Below are 24,814 nucleotides of genomic sequence, written 5' to 3'. Positions count from 1 at the left end.
CACCGTTTTTAACCACCTTTAGGTAGGGGCACCTGGGTGGCTCAGTTGGTTAAGTGTCCAACTGTTGATCTCAGCTCAGGTCATGACCTCTCGGTTCGTGAGATTGAGCCCCACATCAGGCTCTGCATGGTTAGAGAGGCGCCTGCTTGGGATTCTCTAGCTCCCTCTCTCTCTGCCTCCCACCCCTCCTTTCAAAATAAATAAATAAACTTTAAAAAATGTCGTTTAGCCACTTTTGGGTATACGGTTCATTGCCATTGAGTACATTCATCAACACCATCCATCTCCAGAATCTTTTCATCATCCGAAACTGAAACTCTGTACCCGTGAACCAGTAACTCCCCAGTCCCACCACCACTCTGTTTTCTGTCTCTATGACATGTAAGTTGAATCATACAGTATTTGTCATTTTGTCTGATATTACTATTTGAATATTATAAAAAGTTGGAGTGTCTTAAAAACTGATCATTTAAAAAATTTTGCTTCATTCAGGGCGCCTAGATGGCTCAGTCAGTTAAGCATCCAATTTAGGCTCAGGTCATGATCTCACAACTGGTGAGTTCGAGCCCCGCATCGGGCTCTGGGCCGACAACTCAGAGCCTGGATCCTGCTTCAGATTCTGTCTCTGTCTTTCTCTGCCCCTCCCCCACTCATGCACTGTCTCGCTCTCTAATACAAATAAACATTAAAAAATTTTGCCCTGAACTCTGTTTTCTTGACTGCTGTAATTCATTATACATCATTACAGATGTAATGATACTTAACTACTTTAATTCTTTAATACTTAACGAATATTTGTAAAAGAAAAAAAATGTAGAGAAAACACCATAAAAGTCAAGCAACAATCTTATTTCAGAGTTCCACTTATTTAATTTGAGATATCAATCCTATGCTGTTGAAAAATCTACTAAGCTCCTTTTAGAAAGGTTTCTGATCTAGCTAACAGGAAGGAATAATAATATATTTTCTAGTTAAACCTGAACGCACACCAATCTGTGAAAGCAATCCGTAGGCAGTTGGAGATACCAAGCTAGACAATTATCATAAATGTAACATGTTATTATGGCCCATGGGTTTCCTTTTGGGAACTAAACAATTTTTACTGTCAACTAATAATAAGCATCTCTTATCAACCAGGTGCTTCCCCTTGCCTTATCTCTTGAAAGTAAAAGCCACAATTTTACATCAGATTTCTCTTTAGTTTCAAGTATTCACAATATATTTTATACTAGAAACATAAGTGGCCTCAAATCTTTTTCTGGTTCTGTGAGAGTTTGGGTAGGACAGGCATCTGTGTGTTTGATGGAAGCCTCCCTTTTCAGTGATCTCCACGTTGGTAATTAATCGCTTGAATCCGACTCAAAGATTTGTTGATCTTGGCTGGCATTCAGACAGTGTTATTGGATAATACAAACAACATTAATAATCATGGTAGTGCTAAGAATGGAAAGCAAGGACAAAGTGTTATTCCTCAAGATGTGTGTGGAGCAGGCATGTTTATCAAAGGGAATTAATACTAATCTTGCTTTAAAATTACATCAGGGCACCATTATGTGTGTGAGGGAATTACGGACACATCGTCTAGCCTGCAACATTAAGGAACTGACTCCTTCAACCCTGCACTGGCCTTATTAAAACAAGGACTGCCATCCGAAAAATGGAGGATGGTTTGCTTCAGTGTAGGGAATACGCTACGTTTGTGTTGGATGTGATTCAGCCTTTTCAGTAGGTCACAGAAGGAAAACTGTGCTTCTAGCACACTTAACATCCGTTTTTCTTACTTTTTTTTTTTTTAAGTTTTAAAAAAAATTTTTTTTTCAACGTTTATTTATTTTTTGGGGACAGAGAGAGACAGAGCATGAACGGGGGAGGGGCAGAGAGAGAGGGAGACACAGAATCGGAAACAGGCTCCAGACTCCGAGCCATCAGCCCAGAGCCTGATGCGGGGCTCGAACTCACAGACCGCGAGATCGTGACCTGGCTGAAGTCGGACGCTTAACCGACTGCGCCACCCAGGCGCCCCCGTTTTTCTTACTTTTTAAAAACTAAATCTCTAAGGGCTGCCTGGCCAGCTCAGTCCGTGGAACATGCAACTTTTGAGCTTGGGGTTGTGAGTTCGAGCCCCATGCTGGGTGTAATGACTACTTAAAAATAAATAAAATCTTTACAATAAACAAATCTTTGAGGGGTAGAACAAAACACTTACAGATTCAATCTAGGAAGCGCATATCTACCGCAAAAAAGAAGAGTCCGCAAAAAGCCAGCATACGAAATGTCCCATTTCCAATCATCCAATAAGGTTGTCTTAGATACGATTTTGTGTTTCACAAGTTCTACAAAAGTAAGCAATGGAAGCCAGTCTTGAAATTATTGGAAATGATTTTGAATAGGACCCTCACAATAAGAACACCTAACTCAGAGCCATGGTGAGATGTGATTGTCCTCTTTTATTGGGAGGTAGTTCAGAATTCTGTTGGAACGTCCGTGAATTCCAGACAGCGTAATTTCAGTGCGTAGACTAACCTTTCTACAGGAAGGGTGGGTGCCTGCCAGATAAATATCTTTTGCCTTGGAAATCATAACCCAGAAACATTCATAGTTATACAAATAAAAGGTCTGTTATCTTATCATCGTCTTAAACTGCCATTCATCATCTCAAGCTGCCTGATACAGGGTGGCTACAGATATATAGGGATTTTTCCAAGCCAGAAACCCAAAAGAACATCTCTCCTTTATGTAGCATTTATTACATGCCAAATGCACCTTATGTATATGATCTTGTTTGATCCCACAACAACGCTAGAGCCAGACCGTTGTCTCTCTCTGACGTAGGAAGAACACGCAATGCTCACAGACTTTAAGCAACTAACTGAAGGTCGAACAGCCGACAAGTGTGAGGCAGGCTTCAAAGCTGGTCCACTGGACTCCAAAATCGTGTCTTCCACACCACACTGTCTGCCATTATTTGAAAGGAGAACTGAAAATGGTTTTGAAGTGAATAAATATAAATTGTTTTCACTTTCTAACCATTAGAAGCATATTGGGTTTTCTCTTTTAAATTAGAAAAAACAAATCCATGGGACGCCTGGGTGGCTCAGTCGGTTGAGCTTCGAACTCTTGACTTCAGTCTCATGGTTCATGGGTTCGAGCCCTGCGTCAGGCTCTGCACTGTTAGTGCTTGGGATTCTCTCTTTCTGTCTCTCTCTCTCTCTCTCTCTCACTTTGTCCCTCCCCTGCTCACTCGCTCTAAATAAATAGATAGATAGATAGATACCCAGGAATTACGTTACAGAGTTGAAAGCCATCTCTCTCTTGGGCAGTAGCTTGCACATGGGAAATTCAATAATTTCATTTTTGTTTCCTTCTTTGCCAGCACAGACTTTGCCAGTTTCCTGCCGAAGGTCCCAATTTTTAACAAAATGTAATCACCTCAGTCGTATCTAGAGCAGCCTTAGTGATAGTCCTTGGAATAATTCTTGGTGGAAGCCATGTTGTTAGGGGAATCTACTGGCTGCAAAAGTTTACTTACTTGCTAAGTAGATTTGGAGCAGCAGTTGTCAATCCTGACTGCACATCGGATCCCCCTGGAGAGCTTTAAAATCCCTGCCACTCACACTGCACCTAGACCATTAAATCATAACCTCTTGGGAGGGGACCCAAACATCAGGTCTTTTTTAAAGCCCTTAAGTGACGCCAATGCTCAGCCAAGGTGGGGTGTCATTGATTTAGAGGCTCTGGACGCTCTATTGCAGGGAGGGGTTACCCCAAGAGGCCAGGAGTTCAACGAACTACCTACTTTCATCCATGATTATATGCCAAGGTCACCTCAGATTGTTTCTCTCCTCACCTGAGCTTTTTCCAACCTATGAGATGCAGAGATGGGCAAGTAATTGTGACTTCCTCATCGTGTTCCCCGCAGCTTTATTACGTGGGAAATGGGCCAAAATCAGATTCCTTCTGAAGAGGAGAGTCTGATAAAGTGTAGAATCTCATTCCCAGAACACTGAGTTTCTCCACAACAATGGGAATCATAGCCAGACGACCCACCAGCTCCTTTGCCCCTTGTCCTTAGACCACGTAGGGAGTTCTTTTCATTGGGGTGAAACGGTAATTTGAGCTTGGAGATTCCAACTGGCCATCAGCAATCATTAGACAATGGAAAGGAATCATGGGGCACCCGGGTGGCTCAGTGGGTAAAGTGGTCCGACTTTAGCTCAGGTCAAGATCTCCCAGTCTGTGAGTTCGAGCTTTATGTCAGGCTCTGTGCTGACAGCTCAGAGCCTGGATTCTGCTTTGGATTCTGTGTCTCCCTCTCTCTCTCTCCCCCTCCCCTGCTCCCACTCTGTCTCTCTCTCAAAAATAAAGATTTAAAAAATTTTTGTTTTAAATGGAACGGAATCAGAAAGCTTGGGTCTGACTTCCTTTTTTTTTTTTTTTTTTTTTTTTTTTTTTTGACTTATCTGTGTTTTGTAACCATGGAGGAATCACAACATTGCTTGGGCTGACTTTGCTGAACTCCGGCACAAGAGAGACGAACTGAAGAGGCAGACACGGTTACCAACTTACTGTCCTTATCAGTAAAGCAATTAATCCTATCTTTTTGATATAGAACATTCCTTCAGACAGGACTGCCTGCTCTTACTTGGGAATTCCCCTGCCCTCTTTTTCCCCAAATGCTTTCTCAATGCCGTGTTCCATAAACATGCAGTATCACAGAAAAACTTGTTTCTGGGACCTTCTGTTACATGCAAAATATGATCATGCTCCGGAACTCCTGAACATGCTTTAAAATTATTTTCTTTTAAATGTTTATTTATTTAAGAGAGAGAGAGAGAGAGAGAGAGAGCACGAGGCGGGGGAGGGGCAGAGAGAGAGGGAGACAGAATCTGAAGCAGGCTCCAGGATCCAAGCTGTCAGCACAGAGCCCAACATGGGGCTTGAACTCATGAACCATGAGATCATGACCTGAGCCGAAGTCACTTAACCAGCTGAGCCACCCAGGTGCCCTCTGAACATACTTTTAAGCTTAAAAGGCCTATTAACAGCAGACCGATGAATCGTGCATTTTTTCTCTTTTTTATCCACTTATCTGAGATTTGAGTGCTGAAGTGACTGTGAGTTTAGAAAAATAAAAATATTTGTGAAGAAATCAAAGACACAGCTTCAACTTATGGCTTCTGAATTTCAGAATTATTGCCCCCAATAATTGCCTCAGATGTTTATGTCAGTGTGTTTAGTTTATATATTATATATATCATGTGGTTATTTTATATAAAATATATATACTACATTAAGTTTATTCTAAGAGGCTTATCTACTGGATTATTTCCTGTATTGTGCCAGAGTTAATTAAATTAATAAATCATTACCTTCATAATTTTTAGGATTAGGCCCTCTCACAATCATTAGGCAAAAAAAATTCATTAGCAAACTATGCATCCAAATATGTACATGAATATAGTTAGAGGTTTAAAGGAAAATTTTATTTTGGTTTGGACTAAAAGGGGAAGCTCCTTAGAGTTCAACAAATTTTTTTTTAATTTTTTCAATGTTTATTTATTTTTGAGAGACAGAGCCTAAACAGGGGAGGGGCAGAGAGAGAGGAAGACACAGAATCCGAAGCAGGCTCCAGGCTCCGAGCTGTCAGCACAGAGCCCGACACAGAACTTGAACCCACCAGCTGTGAGCTCATGACCTGAGCTGAAGTCGGACGCTTAATCGACTGAGCCACCCAGGAGCCCCAAGTTTAACAACTTTTTAACCTGAAATATTTCCACTGGAATATAGGTTTCCATAACTGTAAAAAGTAATAATGATCAAAAGTAAGATGATGTTTAAAATGTGCCATCTTGGGGCGCCTGGGTGGCGCAGTCGGTTAAGCGTCCGACTTCAGCCAGGTCACGATCTCGCGGTCTGTGAGTTCGAGCCCCGCGTCAGGCTCTGGGCTGATGGCTCGGAGCCTGGGGCCTGTTTCTGATTCTGTGTCTCCCTCTCTCTGCCCCTCCCCTGTTCATGCTCTGTCTCTCTCTGTCCCAAAATAAATAAAAAACGTTGAAAAAAAATTAAAAAAAAAAAATGTGCCATCTTACCAAATATTGAATGTAACCTCACACCGTAGAGCTAAAATACAGATTGCTTTTTGGATAAGGAATCAGTGATCACAAGGCAAGCGTTAAGCTTCTGTGACATCAGCAGTTACCACGACATCAGCAGTTACCACAAAATCAGGAAGAAAACACAGGGGGTCGACAAAAACTAGAGCGTCATAAGAAAGTAAGCAGTAAGGATGTGTCGCTCGATACAGTATTGCTGTGAGCGTGGCGTCGGCTGTGCACGGAAGCGTCTTCCTGAATCTTCTGCACGGTGTCATAAATGAATAGCCTGCTGGGGCCAGTCTGGGACTGAGAGTCGGCGGGGGCTGAAGTACACTATGAAGCGATGAGTTCTTTTCAATGTGGTTTGCATCTGGGTGTCCTCACGAACACAAGCTCTCAGCTGTTGGCTGGAAGCGTGGGAGAACTGGGAACTCCTTCCTGTACCCCCCTTAGGTCTGGAGTCAAAAACTCAGATAACAGCTAATATAAATGAGGGCAGGAGGCCAAGCACAGGACTAACGGGAAGGGTGGTGACAGTGGCAAAGTCAAGCGTTGACACAGCTATGGAGCAGCTCCAGCTGTCTTGGCTGTGTGGGAAGCTACTGGACTCTGTGTTGCCGTTGGATTTGTTGTGAATGCTCTTAATTTTTAAATGTTGACAACTGATCCAAAACATCTTTTAAACTATGTTCTGGATTTTTTTAAATTTTTTTTTAACGTTTATTTTTGAGACAGAGAGAGACAGAGCATGAATGGGGGAGGGTCAGAGAGGGGGAGACACAGAATCTGAAACAGGCTCCAGGCTCTGAGCTGTCAGCACAGAGCCCGACGCGGGGCTCGAACTCACGGACCGCGAGATCGTGACCTGAGCCGAAGTCGTTCGCTCAACTGACTGAGCCACCCAGGCGCCCCTGGATTTTTTTTTAAGTTTATTTTATTTTTTTATTTTGAGAGAGAGAGAGAGCAAGCAGGGGAGGGGCAGAGAGAGAGAGGGAGACGGGATCTCAAGCAGACTGTCGGCACAGAGTCCGATGACTTGGGCCTGAACTCCTGACCTGAGCCAAAAGCAAGAGTCAGACGCTTAACAGACTGAGCCACCCAGGCATCCCTAAACTATGTTCTGGATTTTAAAAATGCATCCACGGGCTGAATAAGCCCAAAGACCACTAGTTTAGGACCTTACCTCTGTTGTGGGCCAGAGAATGAACTTATTTATTTATTTCAGGTCTGTCTTCCTTCAAAACCTAGAACCTTGGTTTCACGCACCACTGCGGTTACTGACACCCACTTTGCATATGCAAATCCTTTTGCATATAAAGCAATGGGGGAGTTGGTTCTTTGTATTTAACAGCCCTAGTAATGTTGTAGTCTTTGTCTTCAAGTGAGGATTGATTAAGAGAGCACGAATATAAAACGCCGTCGGTCAATTCCGTTTTCAATGACCTTTCCGTTTTCAGGACCTTTCATCGGCTTGTTTATTAACACCTGTGGGTGTCGCCGGACCGCAATAATTGGAGGGCTGGTGAACTCCCTCGGCTGGGTATTGAGTGCCTATGCAGCAAACGTGCATTATCTCTTTATCACCTTTGGAGTGACAGCTGGTAAGCACGGTGATCTTTTTTAAACTCGATTTTAAATTTATCTGTTGGGCATTTTGGCAATGAATAGTTACGGAGAAAAGAGACCCATTGAAATATTGTGTCCTTCTGTCTCCTCCCCGCCCCCCCACCCCACCGTATACGCCAGGAAACACTTTTTAATATAAGATATTAAATATGCCTTGAGTGTGGAAAAACAACCTAATGAGCGCACTTGGCCTTCCTATTAGAATCTCATTAAATTTCCCATGATTGGTTCTAAGTTGCCAGTCTTCTTTCTTATGAGGAATAGGAAAGGGAAGGTGATAATACAATTCAAAATAATTCACATAGGTGAACAGACCAAATATGGAGAGAATTGATAACATACTCTCACTTAACTGCAGAATGGAGCATGAATCATCGGATAATTATTTTCTCCTTCCGCCCCTTTCAAATGAGTGAAATTAGCAACAAAATCCACAGATATGTAGAGACTGAGAAGCAAGTCCAGAGCAGAGAGTGTCACTGCCCAGTGAATAGGTAAGAATTGGCCACTAGGCAACGTGGTTTGCATATCCGTTCTGCAAAACACATTCCCGGCCGTAATTTCCTTTATCAACAGGTAGCAGAACTCGCAACAGATGAGTAGTTTCTTGTACAATTCTATTGCAATGAACCAGAGCTAGCCTGACTTTCCTTTTTGAGTACAGAGCTTCAATCCCGATAAATGACACCTTGATGACAGTGTTGGAAGAAGAGTTACACATCAGAGTTTGGAAGTTTTGCGCTTTTTTTTCCCCCCACTTATTATCTGTGTGACTTTGGGCAAATCACTTAACCTGCTTACGCCTCAGTTTACTTATCCGCTAAATGGGATAAGGAAGAGTGATGGGTTTACAGGATTATTGAAATGATTGAGATAATCTGTAGAAAGCACTTGGCACAGCATTTGCCACAAAATAGAGTCCTCAGTAGGTGTTAGCTAATGTGTAATTGTTGTATAGAATGCAACATCTTTATTATAGTATAAGCGGAAGTGCCTGCTTTATGATAGCAGGAGACCTGAACACAAAAACCTACCCTCCAAATAAGTCGGCAGGCTGGTTCTCTGTCAGTTACATCAATCCGCATAAAGCATTTCTGTGTCCTTCCAAGCATAGTTTGAAAACCACTGATCTGAAGGACTTGGTAACAGCTCTGAAAGAACAACTTAAGATGTTTTCCCTGAGAAGTTTAGCAACTTTCCCCCAAACGGTCCAATGAATAGAGCCAGCACTGGGATTCTGATACTAGAGGTGAGGAAATAAACACTCCTGCTGAGATCAAGGAGCCACACTGGGGTCTCCGGGCAGACATATGGGGCCCCTGTAACTTGATGTGCTGGTATTTGGTTATACAGACTAGGACTTGATCCTAAAAACTGAGACTTGAGTTCTCATCATTCAGAGATTTCTAGGATTAGGTTCTTTGTTTAAATGAACTTTATTTCTTGCAGTTAATTGCTTTTTGACCTTTGAATAATATTGTTTCCACATTCATTCATTTCCTTCTTCATTCACTTACATATTCAACAAATATTTCTGGGTCTAAAGAAGTAGAAGGAAAATCAGGAGGCTAATGAAAGGAAAGTGTATCTTGAGCACTCTATGGCTCCCACTTTTTATACAGGAAACACCCAAAGAAAGTCCCTGAAAATAAATGTATCCACCTCATCCACAAATACATATCTAACTATACTTAACTAGAAAATCCTGCTAAATCAGTTAGCTTATATATATATATATATATACACACGCGCAAAACCCTGGGCTGTCATTACAATTTATGTTTGCTATCCTTCTTCATTCCAAAAAGTATTTGAGACAGATTTATTTGTATCTCTCTCTTTTTCTGAACACCTAAACAATTAAAACCATGTGGAATATCCTATTAGGCAGAAATGTCTGTCCGAGCAACCTTATTCAGCAGGGGGAGTCTGGACACATGTCTTCAGTTTACCAGTGCTCCATTTTCTTAGGTCTGTCTCCTGAAGACACGTTTTCCCCCATGCACACTGACCCAGGACCACAGGATTTTCTTTCCCCTTCTGGGCCTCTTTCCTCTACCCCGTTGGTAGGGCTGTAGCCCCTCCTCTGAACTCGAGTGTGGTAGAGAATTGTTCCAGGGCCCTGCCCAGGTCTGAACATTAGCAGGGCCTTGCTTGACCCTTGGGCTCGAGCCACATATCCCTGTCCTGGGTAAGGCCTGTCCTATAAGCTTATGGAATACCCCTGCCCATTACCGATGGCAAAGCCACCTTAGGAAAGGGGAGGATGCTGTTAACGGCATGGATAACATAACAGGGAAATAGATATTTGCAACGTTGGGCCTGGAGGTTTTTTTCCCTCACACATGAGATTGTCTAGTAGGTACACCGAGTTAGAATTAGGGCTTATGCTTAGGTACTTCAGTTCTCTTCCTATTAATCATTTGATTCTGCTGGTGTTTAGAAATCCATAACCACATTAAATTTAGGATGCTAGCTATTGTCAGAAACAAATCCATTTAAAAAAAAAATTAAACTTGCTTTGTGCTCTCAGCAAACTCCAGACTATGACAAATTTCACAGGACAAATGACCCAGTTCTCTCAACAAATAAATTTCAAGGAAAAACCAGAGAAATTTCAAGAGGCTTAAAATTCATGCCAACAAATAGCACTGTGTGGGCCTTATTTGGACCCTGGTTAGATAAACAAGTTTTTAAAGAAAATGTAGTCATTTCTGAGACAATTAGAAATTCAAACCCTTTCTGGATATGTCATGACAGCAAGAAATTCTTCATTTTGGGGCTGCCTGGGTGGCTCAGTCTGTTGAGCGTCTGACTTTGGCTCAGGTCATGGTCTCACGGCTCATGAGTTTGAGCCCCTCTGTGCTGACAGCTCGGAGCCTGGAGCCTGCTTCCGATTCTGTGTCTCCCTCTCTCTCTGCCCCTCCCCCACTTGCATTGTCTCTTTCTCAAAAATGAACATGAAAAAAAGAAAAAAAGAAAGAAAGAAATTCTTCATTTTTTTTCAGATTAAGCTGGTTAAAGAATTCTTCTATTTAGAGATTTATTCTAAAATATTTGCACACAAAATGATATATGCAGGATTTGCTTTACAGTCAGGGGGAGGAGGAATTGTGTTTATGGACTATTGGATATTTTTCTCTGCCTCTTTGAATGTTAGGATATGACAGATTCTGGGTGTTTTGTTTGTGGACTTAAACATCATAAAGATTAATCTAGAGTTTAGTTCAAAATTAAGGATAGCCATTTTCTTCCTGCTCATTTCTCACATAATGCAAATTATTATTATTACCCTCATGGAGGCTTGCAAGGGGGCTTGGGGACATGTTCCTGCTTCTGCTGGGAATCAGTTGGAAGCTAGCTTAATTCTTTTTTTTTTTTTAAGTTTATTTATTTATTTTTGAGAGAGAGAGAGAGAGAGAGAGAGAGAGCATGAGCAGGGGAAGGGCAGAGAGAGAGTCCCAAGCTCTCCCCCATGAACTGTGAGATCAGGACCTGAGCCAAGATCAAGACGCTCGACCGACTGAGCCACCCACGCGCCCCAGCTTGATTGTTTTTAAAACAAGGGTGTCCACCTGAAGACCGTTGAAGATCATTGCCTTCTGACAGTTGCTATAAATATCACTGCTCTCAGGTAAATAAAGGGGGCAGGTGGCTTCTTGAGGCTGGTTTTAGAAACTCAGGCTGAAGCAGGGGTGCCTGGGTGGCTCAGTCAGTTGAGCATCTGACCCTTGATTTGGGCTCAGGTCGTGATCCCGGGGTCGTGGGATTGAGCCCCACGTCAAGCCCTGCTCCGAGCGGGGAGGCCGCTTGAGAATCTCCCTCTCTCTCTGCCCCTCCCCGTCTCTCTCTCTTTCTCCCTCAAAAAAAAAGGGGGGGGGAGGCAACACCACAGCTAATTTCCAGGTTATTGTGAAACCCAAATCAAATAAAGCCTATAAAGCAACTGGCCCACTGTTGGCTCTCAGTTAATGGTAGTTCGTATTGTATTTGCGTACATGACTGCTCTGGTCTTCTTTTAAGTTCAGGTAATTCTGAAACTATTAGACGATGCTGAACTAAGGAGGCTTCAGCTCTGGGGAGCGACATCGGCCAAAGTCTCTTTCGTACTATCATGCCGCCATTCTCCTGTCAGGACGTCTTAAGCATTATGGCGCATTAGCCCCATCTATGGCGCCCCATGGTCATTGAAGTGGCTTTTAGGGTTTCCACTGTACCTATAAGTTAAGAATGCAAACCACGACCTCCTGGCCAGCATTTTGTTTCATTTCATTTCATTTTTTAAAATCAAATTCGGGGCGCCTGGGTGGCGCAGTCGGTTAGGCGTCCGACTTCAGCCAGGTCACGATCTCGCGGTCCGGGAGTTCGAGCCCCGCGTCGGGCTCTGGGCGGATGGCTCGGAGCCTGGAGCCTGTTTCCGATTCTGTGTCTCCCTCTCTCTCTGCCCCTCCCCCGTTCATGCTCTGCCTCTCTCTGTCCCAAAAATAAATAAAACGTTGAAAAAAAAATTAAAAATAAAATAAAATTAAAAAAAATCAAATCAAATCAAATTCACTTTTTAGAGCCGTTTTAGGTTTGTAGCAAGAGCAAGTAGAAAGCCCAGCTCTCTTGTCCCCCCGCCCCCAACACACACAGTCTCCCCCACCAGCATTTTAATTTGGTCAATGGAAACACAAACTGTTGCCGTTTTCTGAGAAAGATAGCAGTAAAAATCAGAGATACAAGTAAGCATCCTGTGGTTCTCACGTCCAGTAGCTGGGTGTATTTATGGGTACATTCCTTTTATTCTTCCTATACATTTGTGAACACATGGACCCATTTCTGAGACTTCTCCAAATTGCCTGGAATTGCTCTGTGGCCACTGGTACGTAAATACTTTCCCGGGTACTTAGTACAATTAGCGCTGACAGCAGGGCCCTTGGCATCCGTTTATTTGTCCAGTCACCCATCTTTTCATGCCTGCATCCGTTCGGATCTTCTGATGTGAGCATGCTGGCTTACTTCATTATTGGAGTAAGCTATGCTGCAAAGCCTCGTAGGGAAATGAGGGACTAGAAACTTCCACGGATGACCCGCTCCGGGCTTACCCACTGAGCTTCTTTGTTAGGAACATTATTCTTTCTTGGTGTAAAAAAAATAGCATAGAGGGGCGCCCGGGTGCCTCAGTCGGTTAAGCGCCCGACTTCGGCTCAGGTCATGATCTCACAGTTTGTGAGTTCGAGCCCCGTGTCGGGCTCTGTGCTGACAGCTCGGAGCCTGGAGCCTGCTTCGGATTCTGTGTCTCCCTCTCTCTCTGCCCCTCCCTGCTCACACTCTGTCTCTGTCTCTCTCAAAAATAAATACACATTAAAAAAAAAGAAAAAAGTTAAAACCGAATAGTATAGAGACTATGATAATGAAATGCTGCAAGGTCTGGAGACGGTCACTTACGTGGCGCTGTGTGCTTTTTCTCCCCGTCCAACCCGCGCAGGCTTTGGAAGTGGGATGGCCTACCTGCCGGCTGTGGTCATGGTGGGAAGGTACTTTCAGAAGAGACGCGCCCTTGCCCAGGGCCTCAGCACCACCGGGACGGGGTTTGGCACCTTCCTCATGACGGTTTTGCTCAAGTACCTGTGCGCGGAGTACGGTTGGCGGAACGCGATGTTCATCCAAGGCGCTGTGTCCTTGAACTTGTGTGTTTGCGGGGCGCTTATGAGGCCCCTCTCTCCTGGGAAGGAGCTCAACGACGACCGTGGAGGGAAGGATCCACAGGTGGTCCCGGCTCAGTCCCCTGGATCCAAGTCAAGCGGACAGTTGGACGGAGCAGAAGAGAAGGGTGGCGGGCCCAGGAATGAGGAGACCCTCGGGGACCTCCCCACCCAGGCGGGCCAAGAGAAGGCAGGGCACGGCCAGAACATGGGCGCCTTTCGGGTCCTGAAGACGGCGAGCCAGCTGACCAGGAGAGTCAAGAAGGGCTTCCGAGCCTGGTACTCGGGCTATTTTGGAGCAGCCTCGCTCTTCACTAATCGGATGTTTGTCGCCTTCATTTTCTGGGCTCTGTTTGCCTACAGCAGCTTTGTCGTCCCCTTCATCCACCTCCCAGAAATAGTCAATTTGTATAATTTATCCGAGCAAAACGATGTTTTCCCTCTGACCTCAATTATAGCAATAGTGCATATCTTTGCAAAAGTGATCCTGGGCGTTGTGGCCGACTTACCTTGCATCAGCGTTTGGAACGTCTTCCTGATGGCCAACTTCACCCTCGTCCTCAGTATTTTCATCTTGCCGCTGGTGCACACGTACGCCGGCCTGGCGGTCATCTGCGCCCTGATAGGGTTTTCCAGTGGTTATTTCTCCCTGATGCCCGTAGTGACTGAAGACTTGGTTGGGATCGAGCACCTGGCCAACGCCTACGGCATCATCATCTGTGCCAATGGCATTTCCGCGCTGCTCGGGCCACCGTTTGCAGGTAAACCATGAGAGGTTTTCAGAGCTTCGAGCACATGTAGAGAGCTGGGTGTGTTCTCATTTGCGCTTTGAAGTCCAAGAAAGAAGTTCCCGTTTGTGCACGTGCGTCTTTTTCTTCCCGTTCTGGGCCCCCCAGCTTCTCATTTGTAAATGTTAGCAAGGTAACGGTCCTTCTTTCAGGTAGAATGAGATGAATTTCTGATCTGTATCCGCAAGATAAGCAGCCGGGCTAGTAAAGTAAGTGGGCAGTGGAATCGCACAGAAGCCCTACCCCATCTGGAGGAGGCAGCCTCCGCCCACCTCCAGCAGATCTCGGTCACCAAGAAATTTGGAAAATTGTTGCCAGATCCTCTATCGTTAGTATTGCTGCTGCTGCTGCTGTTTCCAAAGGAAAACTAGGACTTGAGCTCTTAGGTGACGTTTCCAGATTTGTCTTAATTAAATTTAATAATTTTTTTTTTTTTGAGAGAGAGAGAGAGAGCATGAGCAGGGGAGAGGTGGGGAGAGAGAGAGAGAGAGAGACAGACAGAGAGAGAGAGAGAGAGAATCCCAAGCAGGCTCCGTGCCCAGTGTGGAGCCCGACGCCAGGTTCCATCTCACAACCGTGAGACCATGACCTGAGTCGAAATCGAGAGTTGGACGCTTAACCAATGGAGCCACCCAGACACCCCTATGTTATTTTAATTGAAGTATCGTTGACACACAACATTATATTAGTTTTGGGTGTATAACATAGTGGTTCCACAATTATGTACATTATGGACTGCTCATCATGGTAAGCGTCATTATCATGACATTTCCAGATGTTTAAGACACTGCGCGTAGGTCCCATGGGACACACCAAGGAGCTGGGTCTAGCCCGGTAGCAGTTTCTTGTCGCTGCTCTGATAACTGCCACGGACTTACGGGCTTAAAACATTACAGACTTATTACCTTATAGCTGTAGGGGTCAGAAGGCTAAATTGGATCCCAGCGGGCTACAGGCAAGGTGGCCGCAGAACCGCCTTCTTTCTGGAAGCTGCGTGGAGGCACCCATTTTTTTCCCCGTGGCAGCTTCTGGAGACTGCCTGCAGTTGTGGTTCTTAGCCCCTTCCTGCACCTTCTAAGCAGCTTCTCATCTTCCTCTGATTCTGACTCTCCTGCTCCCTTCCTTCACTTGGGTTACATCGGCTCTGCTGCACAGTCCAGGATAATCCCCGTCGCGAGATCCTTAACTCAATCCCATCTGCCAAGTCTCTTTTGCCACGTAAGGTAACATTCACAGGTTCCAGGGACTAGGACGGGAGCAGCTGGGGAGACTTGGGGCATTCTGCCCGCCAGAGGCCCAGAGGCCACCAGTTGACAACATCCGGGGCCAGCTCTCTCCCACGCGTTCACCTGCGTTCAGTGAGGAACTTGCTTCCCGCAGTAGGCGTACCAGAAATCACGGGTACTCAGGAGTCCTAGGGCAGCCGGGATCTCTCTGAACCTGTTGTTTGTGGAAAACATATCAGCAGGTAGACTCAGCCCCCAAGAGGCCAGGTACTGGGCGAAGGTGACGAAGTCAACTCTGTCCAAAGATTGGAGGCAGGAGCCCACATAGTGTGGCAGGGGCTGGGGCCAGACATCAACACATAGGTGCCACCTAGAGGTGGCTGACAGGGCTGCGAGGTCACGGCCGGTAGCTGTCATCAAAGCTGCCAGAGCTTTTGTGCAGTGATTTCAAGTGACTTGGTAGAGCCTCACCCGTTCGGGTGCCCCCACCCCCTGCTTGCCTGGCCCCTCCTGGCCCTTTATTCTCATATCCTCTGCAGGAATACCTCTACCAAAGAACCCCATGGCTGCAGGACAAAGCCCTCCCGGCCCTTTCCTTCCTAGTCTCTCTAGGGATCATACAGTCATATCCTATCCTCCGACCCCACTGGCAGAAGGCTTGTGTCAACACATTCATTTTTAAGTCCCCCACAGAATGTGAGATTCAAGAAATCATGGATTTTTGCCTATACAGCTGATAGCACTGGCTGGTAAAGGTTTAAGACCCAAGACTCAGTTTAGGAAACCTACCGGCTACACGGGGGGCTGCTCCGGTTCTCTGTCCATACACAGACATGCGGGCGCAGCATTTCTAGGTGACAGTGATTAACAGGCAGTGTAGCAAACCAAACTGGTAGCTGGAAAGCTAGAACTTGCTCAGGGATCTCATGCAGAATTTCCTCTCAGGGATGCAGTTGGCTGTAAGAGAGCACCCCACCAATGGTAGCTTAAACAGAGATTTAGTTGTGTCCCATAATCAGAAATCAGAGATACTGGATGGTATAGGGGGACAGCGTCTCCAAGATCCTTCTGGCCTTTTCCTTATGCTAATTGCCTCATGGCCGCACAATGACAGCTGCAGCTCCAGCCCCTACATCTTCATTTATAATAAGGAGGAGGATGGGAAGAAAGGCTCAGTTTCAGCCGACTTCCATTTCCATCTGACCGGCCAGAACTGTGTCACACAGCCAGTCCAAGCTTCGAGGGAACTGCATTTTGCTTTCTAGCCTCTGTAGTAGAGGAAGGAAAGGAGAAAAGAATTGAGATTGGGGGTTGGATCAGGCAACCAATGATACTTCCTAGAGATGTTAAACCGAAATATCCATTAAAGGGATGGGGATATTATCAGTGGCTCACCCACTCTCTTGTTGAAAGTTCTTCAGATGTATTGTATTTGGAAACAGAATCTGTCGTTGACGGTTCTTTTCATGATCCAGGTGTACTTTCTGCTTCTTTTTTTTTTTTATTATTTAAACAAATTTTTTTTTTTACATTTATTTATTTTTGAGAGACAGAGCGCAAGCGGGGTAGGGGCAGAGAGAGAGGGAGACACAGAATCCGAAACAGGCTCCAGGCTCCGAGCTGTCAGCCCAGAGCCCGACATGGGGCTCGAACCCACGAACCGTGAGATCATGACCTGAGCCAAAGCCGGACGCTTAGCCGACTGAGCCACCCCGGTGCCCCACATATTTTCTGCTTCTAATGGTCAGTCAGGGGTTATTTTTATACTGATCCGCCAGATTTCAATAGCAGCACCACAACACAGCTGTGACGTGTGGCACGTGCAATTCATGATCAACGTTAACTAAAGCACCAAAGTTGGCCAGCATACTTTCTTTATCCCATTCTCATGGTCACGTCCTTCTCACTGATTTGCATTCTAGGGCACTTTTTGGAGTGGAAGAGAAAGAAATTAGAACCAGAGCAGGGAGTTATACCTAACCCTCAAATCATCATGTGTTATCTCTGCCTGCTTCAAGGTTCCCACCATGGGTGGTAGAAACCACTGCATTAATGGTTAAGAATCATCTATGAATGGATGTCAAAGGCTGCCCTGGGGACTGTAAAATCAATGTTCTGCTGTGCGTCTCTAGGCCACCAACTGAAGGGGATTTTCTTTCTTTGTCTTGCACCAGACTCATGCACTAAGGAATACTGACAACATCATTGGCTAATTGCACCGTGTTTATTTAATTCATTGACTTTCCAGGCCAAGGAGCCAACATCGCAATGAGATGGAAGCCTAGTCTTTTGTGTATCATAGTTCAGAAGCGACTGGCAATATGAGTAACCAAATTACCACATGAAATTCTTGCTAGAAATTCAAGGTGGGCTAGAAATTATTACTTAGCTGGGTTTGCTACAGGAAAGATGATTGTTCACATTACTTTTTTCTCTTTTAGTGGGTTCAGAAATGAATATGTTTCCCATTTGTCAAAGTGATTTCTACTGTCATTAAAAAATCTGGTACCATTTAGTAGCAGGTTAGACGATCACACAGTTCCATTTAGGAGAAGAATATATAATAAGATACTGAACAGACATTTCAGCCCTGGCATTTGGCAACATGAACTTTTTGATCTAATTCATTTCTAGCGTTGTTGAGCATTCAGTTCATCTCTTTGAAAGATGTAATAATAGTAGATGCTTTTCTAGAAGTTTCCAATGTAAAGTATAGCAAAACGTGGCCACCAGATTCGACTAAGAATCTGCACACACATACATCCTCTGTTTGCCTAAAATATAGCAATTAACAGTGTTTTTCATCAAAAGCTGGGAACACCTATTTAATAAATAAGAAAAACATCTATCATTCCTCATTTGACAGACTCCAGTGAACTGTGAATGCAATTTAATAGGGAACCAGATTTTACCTGGAAGCTGTTGATTTGAATTGGTGGTTGAATCAAGGTTGCCGAAGATGCCAGTCTCCAAACCGAGGAACCGAGATCAGACCTGTAGGGAGAGGTGGTGAAGGATGAATGAGGTGGGCAGCTTGTCAGAAACATCGTTTCTCTGCGGGGCGCCTGGGTGGCGCAGTCGGTTAAGCGTCCGACTTCAGCCAGGTCACAATCTCGCAGTCCAGGAGTTCGAGCCCCACCTCGGGCTCTGGGCTGATGGCTCAGAGCCTGGAGCCTGTTTCCGATTCTGTGTCTCCCTCTCTCTCTGCCCCTTCCCCGTTCATGCTCTGTCTCTCTCTGTCCCAAAAATAAATAAACGTTGAAAAAAAAATTTTTTTTTAAAAAAAGAAACATCGTTTCTCTGAAGGGTTACGTCCCTGCGTGTTGAGGATCAAGGCACGTGGCAAAGCCCTGTCTCTCCTGACCTGCTTTGCATCTGATGCAGGGATGGCTTAAATTCAAAGTGGCAGAAAGGTTAAAACCAGCGCCAAAGAGAAACCACAGGAACCAGGGTCATTTAAAAATAAATCCTAAAGGTTGGGGCTCCCAGGTCGCTCAGTGGGTTAAGTGTCCAACTCTTGATTTCAGCTCAGGCCGTGATCTTACAGTTCGTGGGTTCGAGCCCCTGCATCGGGCTTTGCGCTGACAGTGTGGAGCCTGCTTGGGATTCTCTCTCTCTCCCTCTTTCTCTCTGCCCCTCCGCTGCTTGCATGCATGTGCATGCGCTGGCTCTCTCTCTCTCTCTCAAAAGATAATTAAATAAATAAATAAGAAGCTATAAAAACTTGAGTGTGGCTTGTGCTCATGGTTAAGCTTGGGGCTACAGGGGAGGGAGGGGCCACATCACAGAGCCCTGGGAACTTATTTCAACCCCTTCAAACAAAAAAGTAAAGGAAATAAATAGTCTGATCTGCATACAAATTGATTTTCCAATCAGTTAAGATCTTGTCCTGTTTCTGAGACCCATGTTCAGCAGCAGGGGTGGGTCACCTCGTTCCAGCTGTCAGGCATTGGTCATTCTTTCTACCCTGTCACTCGGTCATATGAAAGGCACAGATTTACCCATTGAAATGACATGGTCACCATTCGTAGGGGATGAGTGGAGTATGGGAACCTCATTTATGTTTTACCGATTGTTTTTAACTGTAGCTTGTAGATGGTCCTGTCACATAATCCGTTTGTAGGGACAGGGCACCGCGTTATCTGCAAGCAGGCCCTTCATAGGTCACAGTGGCGCACAGGTGTCAGGCGGTAACACAGAGCCAAGTTGGGTGCGGTCTCTTTCGCCTGTCCGTGTCAGAGTCCCTTCTGATTCCGTCGGAAGTCACGTCTGTCTCTGGGGTATATGTTCAATCTTCCCTTGTTCCTCTTGTCTCGGATCAGAAATTAAGAAAACCTGAGAGCATTTGACTAAGCGACATCTCAAGAGCCCGGTATTTTCTTCTTTCGTGTGTTTCTATCAAAGAACAAACTCAAAAAAGTTGGTTAACTTGTAAAGTATATCGGGAGCCCACCGCTTTTGAGCGGTTACAATACGTCAATGTTTCATGCTGTCAAGTGTTTGCTTTTCCTTATGACTACCTTGACTCACCCGGTCGCATTAATTATGCAGGAGATACAATGAATGAAGAGATAAAGACAAGAGCCAGGAAGTCAGAAGCACTGCTTGACATATTGAACAGTTGCTTTTGTGTAGCTATTTGTGGGTGGGAGGTTTAGTTGCGTTTATGTGTTCATTTGCCAGACAGTTTTGAAAAGATAGCTTTGAAAGGTGGTCACGAAGTACTCCCTTTCATCATTAAATCATTTCTATCTTCCTTATGTCTTTGCTAATGTACGTGTGCATCTGAAAAAGAAGTGCATGTTCAAAATTTACATTTTTACCATAAATGAAATTCTTGTGGATAGTTTAATCCTCTTAGCTTGCATGGTTTGCATGTCATGGGACCATGAAATGTGACTAATTCTTAGATTTAATCACTGGGGTGTAACTGTGTTTCATAGTTTCTGAGACCTTTTTTTTTTTTCTTCCACATTTTAACATTTCTGAAATTGGAATACATTTTACAAAGCCCTGGGACACTGGGTCATATTTCAACTGACAAGGATATTTCTTTCTTACTGCTACATAAGATAATGATGCATCATGCAATTCATGGTGTCTTAGAATCCATGAACTATAATAGCATTTTACAGCCTAGTATGATGAGTGTATGAAAGCTTTAGATTATAATATTAAAGTATGATTTCTTGAAAACTGAAAATCTAGTCAGCATTGAAGGCTATCTCCTGGGCAATTTCAAGTTATATATATATATATATATATATAAAGTTATATATTTATAACTTATATATATATATTTATAACATATATATATGTATAAATATGTATATATATAATATAACATATAGTTATATAATATATATTAAAGTTTTATAGCTGTAAGTATGAATTTATAAAACATGGAAACTTGTATTCTTTATAGAATAGATGTTTACTCTCAAACACTCCACAGTGAATGAAGGTTCAAATGTCTCAGCCTTTTTTGGTATACACCAGAAACTCCTTCAGAAGGGTTTTGAAAGTTTGAGAGGGGCGCCTGGGTGGCGCAGTCGGTTAAGCATCCGACTTCAGCCAGGTCACGATCTCGCGGTCTGGGAGTTTGAGCCCCGCGTCAGGCTCTGGGCTGATGGCTCAGAGCCTGGAGCCTGTTTCCGATTCTGTGTCTCCCTCTCTCTCTGCCCCTCCCCCGTTCATGCTCTGTCTCTCTCTGTCCCAAAAATAAACAAACGTTGAAAGTTTGAGAAAAGATTGGTGGTTATATTTGTGAAAAAAAGAAAATCATTGGGTTCACTTTTCAACTGCTGGCTTTGTGCCAGCCTGAGAGACCCTGAGAGCTGCACATCACATCCTCCCAGTGGCTCCCAGTCAGCCAGCCACTGTTTCCAGGCCTTGAGTACTTTGTAAGGTGCCCTAGCAGCTTAGAGAAAAATGCCTGCCGTTCCCAGGCACCGAGAACTCCGGCTTGTGTAGCCTGGGCTTAAAAATAGCTAAATGAAGGGCGCCTGGGTGACTCAGTCGGTTAAGTGTCCGATTTCTGCTTGGGTCATGATTTCACGGCTTGTGGGTTCGAGCCCCACATCGGGCTCTGTGCTGACAGCTCAGAGCCTGGAACCTGCTTCAGATTCTGTGTCTCCCTCTTTCTCTGCCCCTCCCCTGTTCATGCTCTGTCTCTCTCTCTCAAAAATAAACATTCAAAAAAAAACACCTTTAAAAATGGCTAAATGAAATGTTTGGGGTATTACATGACCTATAACTAAATCCTTATAGAAATATTTACAGGAGCAGTAATTGTGTTCTTGACTTTCATCAGCTATGTTACACTGAATATATTCTTTTTTTGGTTTTGCAGGTTGGATCTATGACATCACAGAAAAATACGATTTTTCCTTCTATATATGTGGCTTACTCTACATGGTAGGAATACTCTTTTTACTCATTCAACCGTGTATTCAAATTATCGAACAATCCAGAAAGAAATACATGGATGGCTCACATGTTTAGTGTCATGTTATGTTTCCCGTAAGATTTCTTTGTGGTACCCACGCCTACCTCACATGATTGCTGTGAGGAGCCTGTGACATTGTGGGGAAGGGCTTTGGATGGTAACGGGCACTGTCATTTGTAAATGCCATGGTCGTGACTTCGTTCGAAAGCAGCACTGCCTTTCCGTTTGGGGAGAAGCAATACTGGGAGGTATTAAAGCCTGCATATGTCTTAGAGAAGACAATGTCCTTCGAAGACACCCTACTAAATAGTCGGTAGAAATGCCCTTACAAAAACTATTCTCTCTCATCATCCCCTGGGACTAAGGTTTTAGCTACAGCTTTTGAAACAAACACGGGGAATAAAATCTTTTCAACTCAACTACTCTTTGTAAGGTGGAAATTAACCGAATGCTTTTGGAAAGCTTACAGAGGACTGGGTTTCAAGCACAAGAGTATAACTAGGTTTCAGAACTTGTTACAGGGAGCTGTTGATCTACTAGTGAAAAGCAGGCTCTAATTTCAAAAGTAATACCTTTAGTACAATCAGAGAAACACAGTTTATATTTTTATGAAAGAATCCTGCAGCTGGGGAGTACGGTTTCTAAATCTTCCTCTAAGAAAATCATCTGCCGTCAATCCTGACTCAATATCTAGCTATAAACTGAACCTTAAGACAAAACGTAGATAAATAATAATGATTTCCTTAGTGAGAGGTCGTATTTGTCACACGAACATTGAATCAAGGGCTATGATTCAAGCACTTTTATTCATATCATTGGCCTCTTCGTTTTGGGAGCATGATCTGGGGTTTATAAAAAATTTTTTTTTCTGGATTTCTCCCACCCAATAAATCAAGCAGAGATTAATTGCTGGCCGGTATCTAAAGCTGGCAGTTAATCATTTTTAAAGTGTGTTACTAATCCAGAATGTGAGACTATCAAATTGTGAGGTTCATAAACAGAATTCCCTTAGTCTAGATGTCTGTGCACCTGACAATGGAGTAGTGCTAACCAGTAGCCCTGCTCCAGAGTCTCTTGTTAGGGAGACAGTTCATTTGCCTGAGCTCGTCGAGGTTCCAAAAATAGTTCTCTTGACTGATTTCGTGCACAAAAGATAACTGTGGTCCATGACATCAAATAATGCTCTTCCTTTATCTGAGATGTTTATTTTTCTAAGCCAGAACAGTTTTCGGACTACAGAATGTTCTTCCCAGATTTTGAAATTTCTGGCCGCCTCACTTGTTTACACATATTTTAGAACCGTGTAAATTTCTACTTACAATTTGCTCCTCACACACGTAAAAATCCTTTAATATCATTGCCCAATGTCTTGGGTCAAATTTATCTAAAGTGAGCACAGACCATTCTGTTATCCTTGGTAATTAGAAGCAGGGACAGTACTAACATTTGGAATCACAGAATGTTACCCCAAGCTTCGTTTTAGCCAATAGTTTCAGGTTTTTCCTCCACCAAACGCTTCAGAGCTGTTGACAAGGGATTACGGGGACAAATTTCCTTTTTGTTTTGTCTCCATTATTTCCTGTTCCGATGTCTCGTGGGAGGAGTTGTGTGATTAAAGGGACCACCAAAATCACAATAATAATAAAAGGCAGCTAGTGGAAAGGAGAAACAAAAGCATAGTTAGTATGCACACTCAATATTACCTCTAATGACTCAAGAATCGCCTGTAAATTGTTATAGATAATAAATTGCATGCATACTTCATTTGGTTCAACGCAACGACCCATTTGTTATCATTACAGCTTTGGCTGCTGCTTAAGAATCCAGCTGTCTATTTTGATAAAGGTATTCTTAAATCCTGAGGCAATGCTCTCTCTATATGTATTTACTGTAATATCAGATAACTAGATTGAGGAAAAAAACAAAACATGTGTTTTAAAACTGACTACAAGCCTTCCATTACTTTCATGTTCAGACAACACCAAATGAACAAGAGGCGGTGTTCAGTATTTTGAATGGTGCTATAGACCATGCATTTTGATGTTCACACTGCTGGCTGTGCATCACAAACATGAACTTTTTATCCAGTTCCCCGGCTTTCGTTACACCCAAGTTAGACCCGCTGAGGTGCAGTTCATACAGCTGTTCGTTGACTTTCTGCATTTGTGGAAGGGTGATTTCTACCAAATCAGAAGCTCCCATTTTACAAAAACAGTAAAACCTGCTTGCAGCGTTCATGTGGACAACAGAATAAAAGAGAATGCTATGAAGAATTACAGCAAGCATATTAACACTTCCTGTTTAAACGATGTTATTATTCACAGTTGGCAATATTATAAATGGTTCATTGTGTATTTATACCACGTGCTTTATAGTGTTCCCCTCCACACACACATATCCAAGCGACTTTTATTTACATAAGATGAAATAAATTTTGTCCTCTTTAAAGACGGTCATTGTGTTTTTATGTAAAATCTCTATTGTCTTGGCTTTAGCGGGGTAAAGTCCTAAAATGTAACTGATGATCATCTGTTTGGTTCCTTCCCCTGGAACAGTTTTTTCTCTAGATGTGGTCATAGAACCACCTGGAGAGAATCACGTAAGGTGGTCGTTAGAAATGCCAAGCCCATGGGGTGCCTGGGTGGCTCGGTTGGTTGAGCGTCTGACTTCGGCTCAGGTCATGATCTCGCGGTCTGTGGGTTCGAGCCCCGCGTCGGGCTCTGTGCTGACAGCTCAGAGCCTGGAGCCTGCTTCTGAATCTGTGTCTCCCTCTCTCTCTCTGCCCCTCCCTTGCTTATGCTCCCTCTCTCTGCAAAGAATAAATAAAACATTAAAAAAAAGAAAGAAATGCCAAGCACAGCTATTAAATCTGAAATGTATATGCCTTTTAATCTAGCAATTGCATTTCTAAAAACTTTTCCTACAAATGAACAAAGACTTTTGA

At 43.8% G+C, this 24,814-nt stretch overlaps 1 protein-coding gene across 1 annotated transcript in view; it reads left to right on the top strand.

Annotated features, from left to right (window-relative positions):
• The window catches only part of SLC16A14 (solute carrier family 16 member 14), a 33,825-nt gene extending 10,041 nt beyond the window's left edge, over positions 1–23,784 (top strand). The window contains exons 3-5 of the mRNA XM_043578109.1: positions 7,553–7,696; positions 13,192–14,169; positions 21,775–23,784. Coding sequence (XP_043434044.1) covers positions 7,553–7,696; positions 13,192–14,169; positions 21,775–21,926 — 1,274 coding nt within the window. The 3' untranslated portion in view covers positions 21,927–23,784. The remainder of the gene's footprint in view (positions 1–7,552; positions 7,697–13,191; positions 14,170–21,774) is intronic.
• The last annotated feature ends 1,030 nt before the right edge of the window (positions 23,785–24,814 follow it).

The sequence above is a fragment of the Prionailurus bengalensis genome, chromosome C1, assembly GCF_016509475.1.
Source record: "Prionailurus bengalensis isolate Pbe53 chromosome C1, Fcat_Pben_1.1_paternal_pri, whole genome shotgun sequence".
Taxonomy (NCBI): domain Eukaryota; kingdom Metazoa; phylum Chordata; class Mammalia; order Carnivora; family Felidae; genus Prionailurus; species Prionailurus bengalensis.
Note: the sequence above shows the minus strand (reverse complement) of the source record. Positions and strands in the feature narration are given on the sequence as shown.